Raw genomic sequence first — 12633 nt, forward strand, 5'->3', positions numbered from 1 at the left:
TTCTGTTAAACTATTTTTGAGAAGTAGGAGTTTTTCTGTAGGAAACACTACTCTGTTTGTTTGTTTTAGATTTTATTCATTTATTTGACACAGACAGCGAGAGAGGGAACACAAGCAGGGGAAGTAAGAGAAGGAGAAGCAGGCTTCCCACTGAACAGGGATCCTGGATCCTAAGACTCTGGGATCATGACCTGAGGGGCAGATGCTTAACGACTGAGCCACCCAGGTGCCCCACTGTCCCCTCCCCCCCCACTTTTTTAAGGTAATGAAAGGAATTAGCTTAATGACAACTGATGCTATTTTTAAAGAGCTAAGTGGTAATTTATAGGGACATGTTAGGTATTTCACTGACTGATGTGTCTTTAACAACTCTTTTTATGGTTATATGTAAAAGGTAAAATCAGGCCCATGCCATAGCTTTTTTCTTCTCCTCCATCATTGAGAATGTATACCTAAGTATTCAGTATTCTTACATGGGTATTTCAGAGGCACCTAACTTTCATTAAGAAAGTTTGAATGTCACAGTTTTCTAGATATGATGGTGACAGTTTCTGCTTCCCTGCAATCTTTTTCTTATATTTGCTCATTCCCTTTCAGAGAGAGCGGTGTATACCTTTGGGCTCGGACAGTTTGGTCAGCTGGGTCTTGGTACCTTTCTTTTTGAAACTTCAGTACCCAAAGTCATTGAGCATATTACGGATCAGAAAATAAGTTCTATTTCCTGTGGAGAAAATCACACAGCTCTGATAACAGGTATAGATGAGAATTTCTGTTACATATATCTAGAATGGGGTATGTTTTACTACAAAATACAAACTGTGTGGAATGAATGTATCTAGCGTAAGCAAAGGAATCAGTGACTGAGAAAATGGAAGTTCTTGTTTAATATGCCAAAGTGTAAAATTGTAAACTCTTTTTTAACATTTTAGTTCAATTTCAAATCAGTATAAATGATCTAAAGATTAGAACCTCAAAACAAGTCAGTGTTGTCAGAGGTAATATCATATTATACTTTGGCAGAAGGCTGGAATCTTTTTGAAACTGCAACAGTTTGAAGGCTCTTAACTCGGAGAAGAACTTTAAAATGTTGTCCATATTCAGTCTGACCCAGCTATGTACAGGCTGAGTTAATGCCTGTGAAGCTTTTGCCACTAGGAGGCGTTTTCAGGAGTGACTCTTCGCTACTTCCTCCGCAGGGATAGAAAGGCACCTCAAAGGGCACTAGGCAGATACCTGGCTCCCCTAGACCCTTTGCTCTGTACTTTCTCCTTTATCCAGGGAGACACTGCTTTGGGCCTACTTCTCAACCTACGGACTCAGTGAAGATTCTACTCTAGAAATAACTCTCTTCCCTGTAGGTAATTGTTAGACTCCACAGTTGTGATTGCTTTGGAACAAAAGCCCCTGTAATTCACTATTTCTATCTGCAAATGAAGTAAAGCATTAAAAAGGTAGAGATCATAGAGTATTTTGAAATAAACTATATACTTATATTTCTTCATTTGTTTCCTTCTTTCTAAAAAAGCTACTGCTAAATGGAACTCATCTAATGGTATCTAGTTGGGACAACGAGTAATCCACAAATACAATGTATACTACCATACACTGTTCCTCCTTCCCTAAAGAGCCTTTCAGAGAGAACTACCTGCCCATTTTCAAGTGTCAATGTCCATGTTAATATAGCATGAAATAGAACTATATAGAATGTAGAGAATTATTATTCATTCATAGTCCCAGAAGAATTGTTGATCTATATCCCTTACTGCAAAGTCCTAATGTCAATTCACTGTCCTTAAACTGCTATTTTTCATCAACTCTAAATTGCCTTTGATGGGAAATACATACTTTTTATGGCTCATCTAACACACAATTAGATTATTTGGTTAAACTTTCATACTACTATTTCCCCTGATGAAAGAACTTATAGTACAAACAATTGAACATTGCTTTTGCTTGCTTTTTGCTCATAAAGCTTTCTCAGGAGAAAGGTGTTATGAATTTTTTTTCCAGGACTAATGAGAGGTGTGTAGTGAGTTATCTGTAAGTTCTTACCAGTTCTGCATTATGTAGCCAGTGACTTGTGGTTTACAAAAGTTTTCAAGTTGGAAGTGCAATCAGGTAGCTTGGATCAGAGTTTATCTTTTCTGGTAAAGATAATCAAGTTAAAACACAAAGCCTACAAATTAGCACTTCGGGTAAAGAAATCAAGGGTCAAAAGAGGAAGAAGAAGAGAAAAGAATGATAAGGAATGTATATAAAGAAGGGAAATATGTAGTTGATGATAAGAATTATAAGAGTCTAAATTTGGGGTTTAAATATGGTTATTGTTTATTAATAGGGGATCTTTTTACCTATTAGTTTTTTTTAAAGATTTCTTTATTTGAAAAAGAGCAGTGAGTGAGAGGGGACAAGTGCATAAGCAGGAGGGGCAGAGGGAGAGAGAATCTAAAGCAGACTCCATGCCGAGCACAGAGCCCAACACAGGGATTAATCTCATCTAACTTTGAGTTCACAACCTGAGCTGAAACCAAGACTCAAACACTTATCCGACCACGTCACCCATTCACCCCTCTGTATTAATTTCTGAGCTTGACACTTACTGAATTATGTTATTATTTCTCAGCATTTTTCCTTTGGTTCTCTTGGATTTTATTAGTATGAGATTACTTTACCATCTTAAACTAGAAGTTCCCAGATGTGATCTTACCATTTCCTGGTTTAAAACCATTCATTCAATGTATTGCCATTAAGATAGAGTTCAGAAATTCTTAAATTCTTAATATGAACCAACAGGGTCCTCTGTGGTATGGTTCTTTCCTACCTCTTCAGACTCCTCTCATACCACTGTCCCCTTTGTGCTCCAAGCACACTGGTTGCCTTTCAGTTTCTTAACTGTGTTATGTTCTCTCTTGATTCAAAGCATTTGTATGTGTTTTCCTGCAGCTAAAACCTTAATCATCCTTCAGGTCTGTTTAAAAGCCTCCCCTAATCCCCAGACCAGAAGGAAACTCCGCCTCTTCGGCAACCATCCTGGCCCCCTTTCCTTCCTTCTGCTTCCATGGCACTTTCCGCCAATTGAGAGAGTGGGGGTGAAGGAGGGCCTGAGAAGAGTACTGAAGGTTTGGAATAGTTGCTCTGGCAGTGGGCAGAGGGGTGAACTGGGGAGCAGCAGGAAGACCCCTTACATTATTGTGGGCCGTAGAGGCCTTGCCATTACTATGGGGGCTAGTCACTGGGGTCGATTTATGGCACTTCCCTGAGCAGCTTCCACAGCCCCAGGGCTGACTTAGTGAAAAGACAGTTGGATTGATCTAAGCCACTAGTTTTCCACCAGTGGCCATCTTGTTGCCCCAAGATACACAACAGTGGAGACGTATTTTGATTGTCCCAACTGCAGAGGTAGGGTGTTTTATGGACATTTAGTAGGTAGGAGCCAAGGATGCTGCTGAACATCCTGCAGGGCACAGGACAGACCCACACAACCGAGAGTTACCTGGCATTAAATGTCCAGGGTGCCAAGGTTGAGAGATCTGAGTGTTTTTCCACTAGATTGTATTGGGACATAGGGGGTCAGACTCCAAAAATCTCCTTCCCCCGGAGAAGATGGTGCGTATCTAGAGATAGCTCATGCTGGGTTGCTGCTGTTCCACACAGTCCTCACACGACTGGGCTTCAAATTCACAAACCACCAACGGCTTAGTGATTTATTCTCAGAGTATCTATTGCCTAGTGTTTCGTGCAGGACCACAGAGACCATAGAGAGTGTGGAAATATCAATGGATCAGAGTAAACTTGGTGCAGCATTTGAGGGGGAAATTATAATTGCAACGTAAGAAATAAGTAGATATATTTATATACAAATAGGTCCATACAAGTAAGTCTTTATAATTCTCTCTTTTTTTTTTTTTTGCATTTTAGATTTAGGTCTCATGTATACTTTTGGGGATGGTCGACATGGAAAATTGGGACTTGGACTGGAGAATTTTACCAATCAGTTCATTCCCACTTTGTGCTCCAATTTTTTGAGATTTATAGTTCAATTGGTAAGGACATAACATTTCCCTGTTTACATTGTCATATTCCTATATTTGAGTCGTGCAGTATTTCATAGAAAATAGGTACTTTTATGTTTGTGTGAAAGAATATCATGCCTATATCTAATGAGTATACTCATTTCCTAAAAGCCAAATGTCAGACATCATGCCACTCAGAAAATCTGTCCCTTTCCTAATTCTCCTTTGAACATTGTCCTTTTCACCCTAATCTTGACTCTCCTGCTTTGCTCCCCTGTGTCTCTTGAGAACCAGAAATGTGCCATGCCTGAAAGCTTGTTGTCTCCTACAGCAGCCAGCAGAGTATCTGACAATCACCTATAAATATTTGTTGAATTAGATATTACTGAGGCTTATTTAAAATAGTAATAATAATTTCACAATGTTATGAAGGAAAGGTCCAGAGTATGCGTTCTTATAATCACTGTGAAGAACACTATAAGGTTGCTTTAAAAAATCTGTGTATTACAAATACTACACAATGGTTTTTTAGGCATTTTATTGAAAATCAGTTATTTCTCAAAATTCTTTGAATATTGGTTTAATTTTCATGTTCCACCATCATGCATGGTTACATTTTGCTCTAAGAACTTTAAAGCATTGAACTTCAAAAGTGTTCATGTAAAGAAAAAGGTTTGGAGATATAATTATCCCAAGAGGTTGATTTCCTCTTGGATCACTTTTTTTCCAAGTAGAACTTCTCTGGGTGATTTTTTCAAGGTGTTCATGTTACTCTCAGATTAAAATAGCATTTTCTCAACTTTTATGAGGAGAAACAGAATTGGAAGGAAAATGGTGTGTAAACTTGTTCTAATTTTCAATTGTAGTGTTTAAAGAAGACACATTAGTGTGTGTGTGTCTGTGTGTGTGTGTGTATGTATTTGGGAGGAGAGGAGATGGCTGACTACCTAGGAAGTTTACCACTAAGTAAATGTTTTGTAGCTGAAAACTGTTAAAAACCTATTTGTGTTTGAAACCAATGTTGATTAATCAATCTGTGGTTTAATGCTACAGGTGGCTTGTGGTGGATGCCACACACTTGTTTTTGCCACTCCGCGACCCGGCGGGACAGAAGAATTGGAGTTAGAAGAAAGCAACGATTCTTACTTTCCTGCAGCGCCTTCTCTGCTCCTCAGCGATCTGAGCCCAGGCAGTGTACTGCACAGAACTCTACCAGCACGTGTGCGGCGAAGAGAGAGGGTATAGGCTTGTGGCCAGTTCTATATCATGGCCCTGCAAACAGAATGGGAAAAAATTCATTTTCTTTTTAAACCAAAAAGGGTCTTTTAAGATAGATTGACTAAATAAAATGGTTAGAGTTGGAGGCTTACAAACTTAAAGCAAATTCAGAGTTAAGCTGTTCAACACACAAGTGAGAAAATTCAAATAATCATGGATAACCTTGAGTTAATAGAGAGTGGATACAAAGCAAAGATACAAAGCATCCTTTTAGAGGCCTATCTTCATACTTCAGGTTGAATGCTGAATTATTTTCTCAACTCTATATGGATTGACTTTTACTTTGCTTTTTATCTTTTAGTTACACCTCGTGAGCCGTGGAAGGTTCTACACTATAAACAATGAAATGTGGGAAACAGAAATAAGGACTGCAGTTCAAGATAGGGAATGTTCTTTCTCGCTTAAATTTAGAGGTTCTCATTCTGCTTTAGAATTATTGTTTCGATGGCACTTGTATTTAAAAAAACAAAAAGAAAATGCCAAATAATATTTAAAGGAGACATCCCTTTTTTAAAAAGTTACTTGAAGTTCCAAAACATATTCCCTTGGTAGTAAAAAGGTTAAGTTTGGCTTTTGGTTATGAAAAAGTACATATGGAAAGACTGAGAAATAGCAGTATTTTGTAGTTATTGTTTTTTAGGTCTTGTGACTAATTTTTTGTTTCCTAAGGAAAGCAGAGAGAATATACATACACTTTTATCCATCGTGTGAAAAACGGGCTTCTAAATTAACAATTTAGAGCAACTTAGATACAGAGATGACAGAACAAAACATTTTTGAGTCCTTGGTGATAATTTAAAGATGAATGTGGGACAGTGGGCAACTTTGAAGTCTCTTAAATATTTTTAGTAGCTGGGGGGTAGTTTCTGTCAATACTAAACATATAATATCATGTAACAGTTTATTTAACCTGTTTATTTTAAGGAGAGATCGCCTGATGCTTTTCAAATGACACGAACACTACCTCCAATTGAAGGAACTTCTGTGCCACCTGTTAGCTTTTCCCCCACCCCAGTTCCTTTCTATATGTCTGCAGGTAATTGGCCAGGGAAAATGATACTTGAAAAGGAGGACCCCGTGCAACTAGTGGAACCAGGTAACAGCTGATATCCTGTCTGCTCACAGGCAAAGGGTCCCTTTTATGCCTATTAGTGTCATATTTATGTTAGGATGCTCTTGCAAATTAAATTGTTTTCTTCCTAGTTGGAGGCTGACATCTCTCGTTCGAGTTCCAGTCCAGATTACTCTTACAAATATAAAGCATCACTAGTGACCCTAAAAACCCCATAATAATAATAGCGGCATATTTTTATAGAGCAATGCATAGAATATGTAATACCTTCTCTTACCTTATCTCCTTTAAACCTGAAGCAACTCTGTGAAATCCGTGGGAGTTCTAAACTCTTCATTTTGGTAGATGAGAGAAGCAAGGCTTGAAAAGACTGAGTGACTTGGCCAAGGTCACTCAGCCTATAAATGAAGAGAGTCAGATTTGAATGTGGATCTTCTGGACCTATGTGAAGTCTTGAATTTAAGCAGTATACCATAGTGGTCAAGAACATGGGACATGGGGGCACCTGGGTGGCTCAGTTGGTTAAGCTTCTAACTCTTGATTTCAGCTCAGCTCATGATCTTGGGGTTGTGGGATTGAGCTCTGCCCAGCATGGAGCCCTCTTAAGATTTTTTCCCTCTCCCTCTGATCCTAACCCTCTCCTGCCCTCACCTGTATGCATGCGTGCACACACGTGCTCTCTCTCTCAAGAAAAAGAAGACAAAAAAGAAAAAAAGAGCATGGGGCATGGAGTTAAGTAGAGCTGGGGTAAGATGCCATCCCTGACATTTATTAACTGTGTCAGTGACTTTGGGAAAGTTACTTAATTCCTCTAACCCTTAGTTTTCCTATCTTTAAAGTGGGTATAGTAATACTCCTTTAGAGTGATTGAGGTTAAATGAGATAAGGTATATAAAATACTTACCATTGAGCCTAGCACTTCTAGGAAGCTCTTTATAGTTGGTTATTATTAACACTTCTACCTCACTGCCTTATAGATACACATTGTATTTTAAATTGTAATCCCAGCTCTTCAATTATTATACACCTCTTGGAAAGAATTTTGTTTACAGGCATTTGTGTATCTTAGGAGTGTGTATGTATTATTGCAGGACACATGCTTGAATAGTAGGGGCAGGACAAGAAGCCAGGGTCAAGAGATTAGAATAAACAGTAGGTTTGGAATTAAGATGATCCGGGTACCTGTGATTAAGAACCATGGCACAGATAAATTTTAGTATTTTGGGATCAAAAGTTGAAGTAGTAAAAGCAAGAGTTGTGCACCGTGGGAATAGAATATTATCTACAACTAGAACCTTGATCATGAGCCAGTTTCTTACTGTATTTTTTCCAAACGTTTATTTTATTTATTTTGAGAGAGAGAGAGAGTGTGTGTGTGTGTGCGAGTGTGGGGAGGGGTAGGGGGAGAGGATCTCAAATATGATCCATGCTGATCCCAGGACCCTGAGGTCATGACCTGAGCCAAAACCAAGAGTCAGAGACTTAACCGACGGAGCCGCCCAGGCGCCCCTGATAATGAGCCAGTTCCTTGCATCTCACAGAGAACTTTTTTATGCTTTGCTTTGAGGTAAGCGTCACTGACACCTTTCAGGCCTGTACATGGAAAAAGTGGAGTCTGACAACAGTTTGTACAAGGAAAAGAGAAGTTTGTGGTTTGGAGGAAGTTGTTTCCCACTTCAAGAGATCTGAATATGAACATATACAGAGTTTTATAGCTAGAGCCAAAGGAAAAGCTATTTCTTATCTTTTTGTGACTGTTCGCTGAAACTGTCTTAAAAGTATGCTGCAAGTTATATCTAACATATAACAGGACCTCTTCTAAATTACTTGCAGACTTCAGTGTTTATCGTGGAGGGAGGAAGGTCAGGGAAGACCTTGCTGAGAAGGTGACATTTAAGCTAAAACATAAAGGATAAGAAAGCCACATGAAGAGAGAGGTTATGTGCATTCTAGGCAAAGAAAGTAATAGAGGCAAAGGTTTGGAGGCAGTTTATAAGAAAAGGAAAGAAGACTGTTGGAGCTAGAGAGTGCAGGAAAAGGCTAGACAAGATGTTGGAGAGAAGAGTGAAAAAAGTATTCATGATTTTATAGGCCGTGAGAAGCCTGTTTGAGTGTTTTTCTTAAGTGCAATACAAAGTCTTTAAAGGTTTTTAATCAGTGGAGTGATGTCCTCCAGTCCAGTTTACTTTTTAAGATGCTCACTTTTGCCTCTGTGTGGATTGTAGGGAGGAAGGACTAAAGGTAGGAAGCATACTCAAGAGCTGACCATTGCAAGAGAGGATGATGTGTGGTCCAGGTTGCTGTGAAGATGGAGAGAAGGGGGCAGATTGGAAGTGCATTTGAGACCTAGAACTAGCTGAATTTACACATGGAGGTGAAGGAAAGGGAAGAATCCAGAATGATTCCTAGGCAAAAGCATGGTTGACAAGCTTGAGGGAAAAAAAAAATCAAGCTTGCTGCGAAACATCGAAGCAGAAATATGGAGGAGGCAGTTGAAGATGCCAGCCTAAAGTTCAGAAGAGAGGTCTGAACCAGGGAGATACATTTGGAACCCGACAACACAGAATTGGTATTTACAGTCTGTGGGACTTGGTGAAAGCACCTGTTAGATAGCAGAGTAGCACGAGAAGAGAGCCCAGGGTTTGACCTGAAGAACATCTAACATTTTGAGGGTAGGGGAGGAAGAGCTGGTGGCAAAGAAACTTTCCTCGGCCCCACCAGCTAGAAGGGTAAGAGGAAGGGAACCAGGAGAGAGTAGGGTCCTGAATTCCAAGTACTGGTCAGAGGTCAAGGAGGAAGCTCAAAGAAGCATCCCATGGATTTGGCTTTGTGGAGAGTGTCCTTGATCTTGACAAGAGTAGCTTCAGGGGGAGATAAGAGATAAGAGCAGAAGCCAGAGGGCAAAGAGTTGAGGCATGAATGTAGAAAATTCCTTTGCCAATTTTGGTCATTAAGAGGAGCAGAGAAAAGGGCTGGCAGCTCGAGGGAGATGCAGGGTCAATGAGAAATAGTAGAGCATTTTTGTATGCTAATGGATGTGAGCCAGTAGTCCCAGACTGACCGATAGCCCGAGAGAGAGAGAGAGAGAGAGAGAGAGAGAGAGAGAGAATGAACATGAACATCATAGTGGTGCTGGCATACAGAGCAGTCTTTGGTAAGAGGAAAGACACATCCTGTATTTCAACAGGAAAATGGAAGTAAATGTGTACATTTCTTGGGGGGAAGTTAAGGCAGATCAGGTCTGATGACTTCTGTTTCCTTAGTCAAGTATAAGGCAAGGCCCGTGAGCTTCAATGATCTATCAGTTTTTCCAAACCTCCATTCTCTGCCCTCTCCAGTCTATCCCATTTAGAACTTTCTACATTAATCTTCCTCAGGCACAGTTTTAGTTCTCCTCTGCTCCAGTGGCTTCTGATATCCATAATATTTGTGAAGATAAATGTGAGTTTCCCCATGTAACTGCCACCTGCTTTTGTAGCTCCATCTCTCAGTAATCTTTTTCTTTTTTTTTTAATTTTTTATTTTTTATAAACATATTTTTATCCGCAGGGGTACAGGTCTGTGAATCACCAGGTTTACACACTTCACAGCACTCACCAAAGCACATACCCTCCCCAATGTCCATAATCCCACCCCCTTCTCCCAAACCCCCTCCCCCCAGCAACCATCAGTTTGTTTTGTGAGATTGAGTCACTTATGGTTTGTCTCTGTCCCAATCCCATCTTGTTTCATTGATTATTCTCCTACCCACTTAAGCCCCCATGTTGCATCACCACTTCCTCATATCAGGGAGATCATATGATAGTTGTCTTTGTCTGCTTGACTTATTTCGCTAAGCATTATACACTCTAGTTCCATCCATGTTGTCACAAATGGCAAGATTTCATTTCTTTTGATGGCTGCATAGTATTCCATTGTGTATATATACCACATCTTCTTGATCCATTCATCTGTTGATGGACATCTAGGTTCTTTCCATAGTTTGGCTATTGTGGACATTGCTGCTATAAACATTCGGGTGCATGTGCCCCTTTGGATCACTACATTTGTATCTTTAGGGTAAATACCCAATAGTGCAATTGCTGGGTCATAGGGCAGTTCTGTTTTCAACATTCTGAGGAACCTCCATGCTGTTTTCCAGAGTGGCTGCACCAGCTTGCATTCCCACCAACAGTGTAAGAGGGTTCCCCTTTCTCCGCATCCTCGCCAGCATCTGTCATTTCCTGACTTGTTGATTTTAGCCATTCTGACTGGTGTGAGGTGATATCTCATTGTGGTTTTGATAGTAATCTTTTTCTTATAACCTTAATGCAGGTCACCAGTCTGTAAAGTGAGCCACGTCTAGCCAGCCACTTGTTTTTGTATACAAAGTTTTATTGGAGCCCCATCAGGCCATTCCTTTATGTAGTGCCTTTGGCTGCTCTTACACGACAACAGCAGAGTTTGAGTCATTAGGACGGAGACTGTGTGGCCACAAAGCCTGAAATATTTACTAGATGGCCTCTTACAGGGAAAGTTTCCCAACTCTTAATTTTGATCAAACAGAGGTCTTCACAGTCAGACTTGGTAGAAAAGGCTGTAAAGTCAAGTCAAGTGTCGAGACCGACACTTGGCACTTCATTTATTCCTTTATGAAGTATGGGGACACTCTGCTTACCTCTCTTGTTGTCATGGAGGTCACGTGACATGTGCGAAAGCATGTATTCCCAGCACATGGCCAGCCTTTAGTACAAGCCATTGCTGCTGCTTCTGTTAGCATGGGGCTTCACTTTCTTCTCTGTCCACCTCCACCTCCCAGGATTTTACTCACTCTTCCACACACCTCTTTAGTGAAACATTTCCTGATTCGCAGCATTTGGATGTGATTTTTCATGCCAGTGTATCCTATATTTTATATTCCCTTTAGATGATAAGCTCATTCAGAGTGAGCCGTTAATTAAGTTGATTATCTTGCACATAGCGCCGCACACGAAATAAGCACAAATGGATTATTTGCTCCTTTGCACTGAATGAATTTACAACGGCAAGATCAGTGGGGACTGGCATTTTTAGCAAGGACTTCGTTTAGGAGCTCCTCTCAAATATATGGGTGCTAAACGGGGTTGTAGTAATTGAGAAAAATGTAAGATCAAGGAGAGCTCGTTAAGTTTTAGTTACCTGCTCGATGACATAATAACCTTGTAGTTTTCCATGAACATTTCTAGGTGCTTGTACTAGTTATCTGATTTTTCACGTAACAAGTGGCCTTAAAACTCATCTCACAGAGTTTGTGAGGGTCAAGAATTGAGGAGCAGCCTAGCTGAGGGGTTCTGGCCCAGAACATTTCATGCAGGTGCAATCATGCTGTCAGTTGGGGCTGGAGTCACCCGAAGGCTCCACTGGGGCTATAGGATGCTCTTCTGTGCTGCCCCGCATGGCCATTGGCAGGAGGTTTTACTTCCTCAGCACGTGGGCTTCTCCTTAGGAATGCTCCTAGCATGGCTTCCCCCCAGAGAAAGTGATGCAAGAAAGACAGACATACAAACTGTGGTAACATCACAATTATGGCTGCTTTGTTTTGTTGGCCATATAGAACTACCTGGTAAAATGTGGAAAGGAACGACATAAGGGGCCCCATTTCGGGAGGATGTGTGTCACCAGGGCCCTTTTTGGGGACTCACTGTTACAGTGGTTGATACCTGGGTAGTAGTTCTCCCAAAGGTTTGCCTGTTCATATGAACGAAGCAGTTCCTATCTCACCAGCACTGAAGTCTTTAAACTTTCAGAAAGAGACTTTAAAACCTCTTATCACTGTGAATGAATTCTGTTCAGTTCCCTTAACATGAGGTTAAAGGACTTCAGTAAAATTATGCCTTCACTTTATATTAGAGAATAACTTATTGTCCAGGTGTCTTTCAATTTTCCACTGAAAGCTGGTTTTCTCTTTTCCCTTTTAATCAGATTATTTTCATGATAAAATGGCCAAAGGGAAAGAAGCAGACAATTCTTCAGCCGGAGATTCAGAAAGCCTTGGAGAAACTACTGATGTCTTAAATATGGTATTGGTTTGTTCATTTATCGATATGGATATGTTTGGATTTTAGTTCATCGTGTATTCATGTTTGTGTGTTGAATACATGTGATGTTCCTTGCATTAAAAAGGGTTTGCTTCCATTTCGTTTATTTTTATATGCTATATGTTTATTATTTTATTGAAGTATAGATGACATACAGTACAATTAATTATGATCTTCGTATCATTAGTATGCAGTTGAGTGTAGATTATATTAC

At 40.1% G+C, this 12633-nt stretch overlaps 1 protein-coding gene across 4 annotated transcripts in view; it reads left to right on the forward strand.

Moving 5' to 3' along the window:
• The window catches only part of RPGR (retinitis pigmentosa GTPase regulator), a 147995-nt gene that overhangs the window by 16831 nt on the left and 118531 nt on the right, over window positions 1-12633 (forward strand). For all 4 annotated transcript variants that reach the window (XM_082717893.1, XM_082717891.1, XM_082717892.1 and 1 more), the window contains exons 8-12: window positions 598-753; window positions 3919-4043; window positions 5067-5252; window positions 6216-6387; window positions 12304-12401. In XM_082717893.1, coding sequence (XP_082574019.1) covers window positions 598-753; window positions 3919-4043; window positions 5067-5252; window positions 6216-6387; window positions 12304-12401 — 737 coding nt within the window. The remainder of the gene's footprint in view (window positions 1-597; window positions 754-3918; window positions 4044-5066; window positions 5253-6215; window positions 6388-12303; window positions 12402-12633) is intronic.

The sequence above is a fragment of the Mustela nivalis genome (genome assembly GCF_964662115.1).
Source record: "Mustela nivalis genome assembly, chromosome: X".
In the NCBI taxonomy this organism is placed as follows: domain Eukaryota; kingdom Metazoa; phylum Chordata; class Mammalia; order Carnivora; family Mustelidae; genus Mustela; species Mustela nivalis.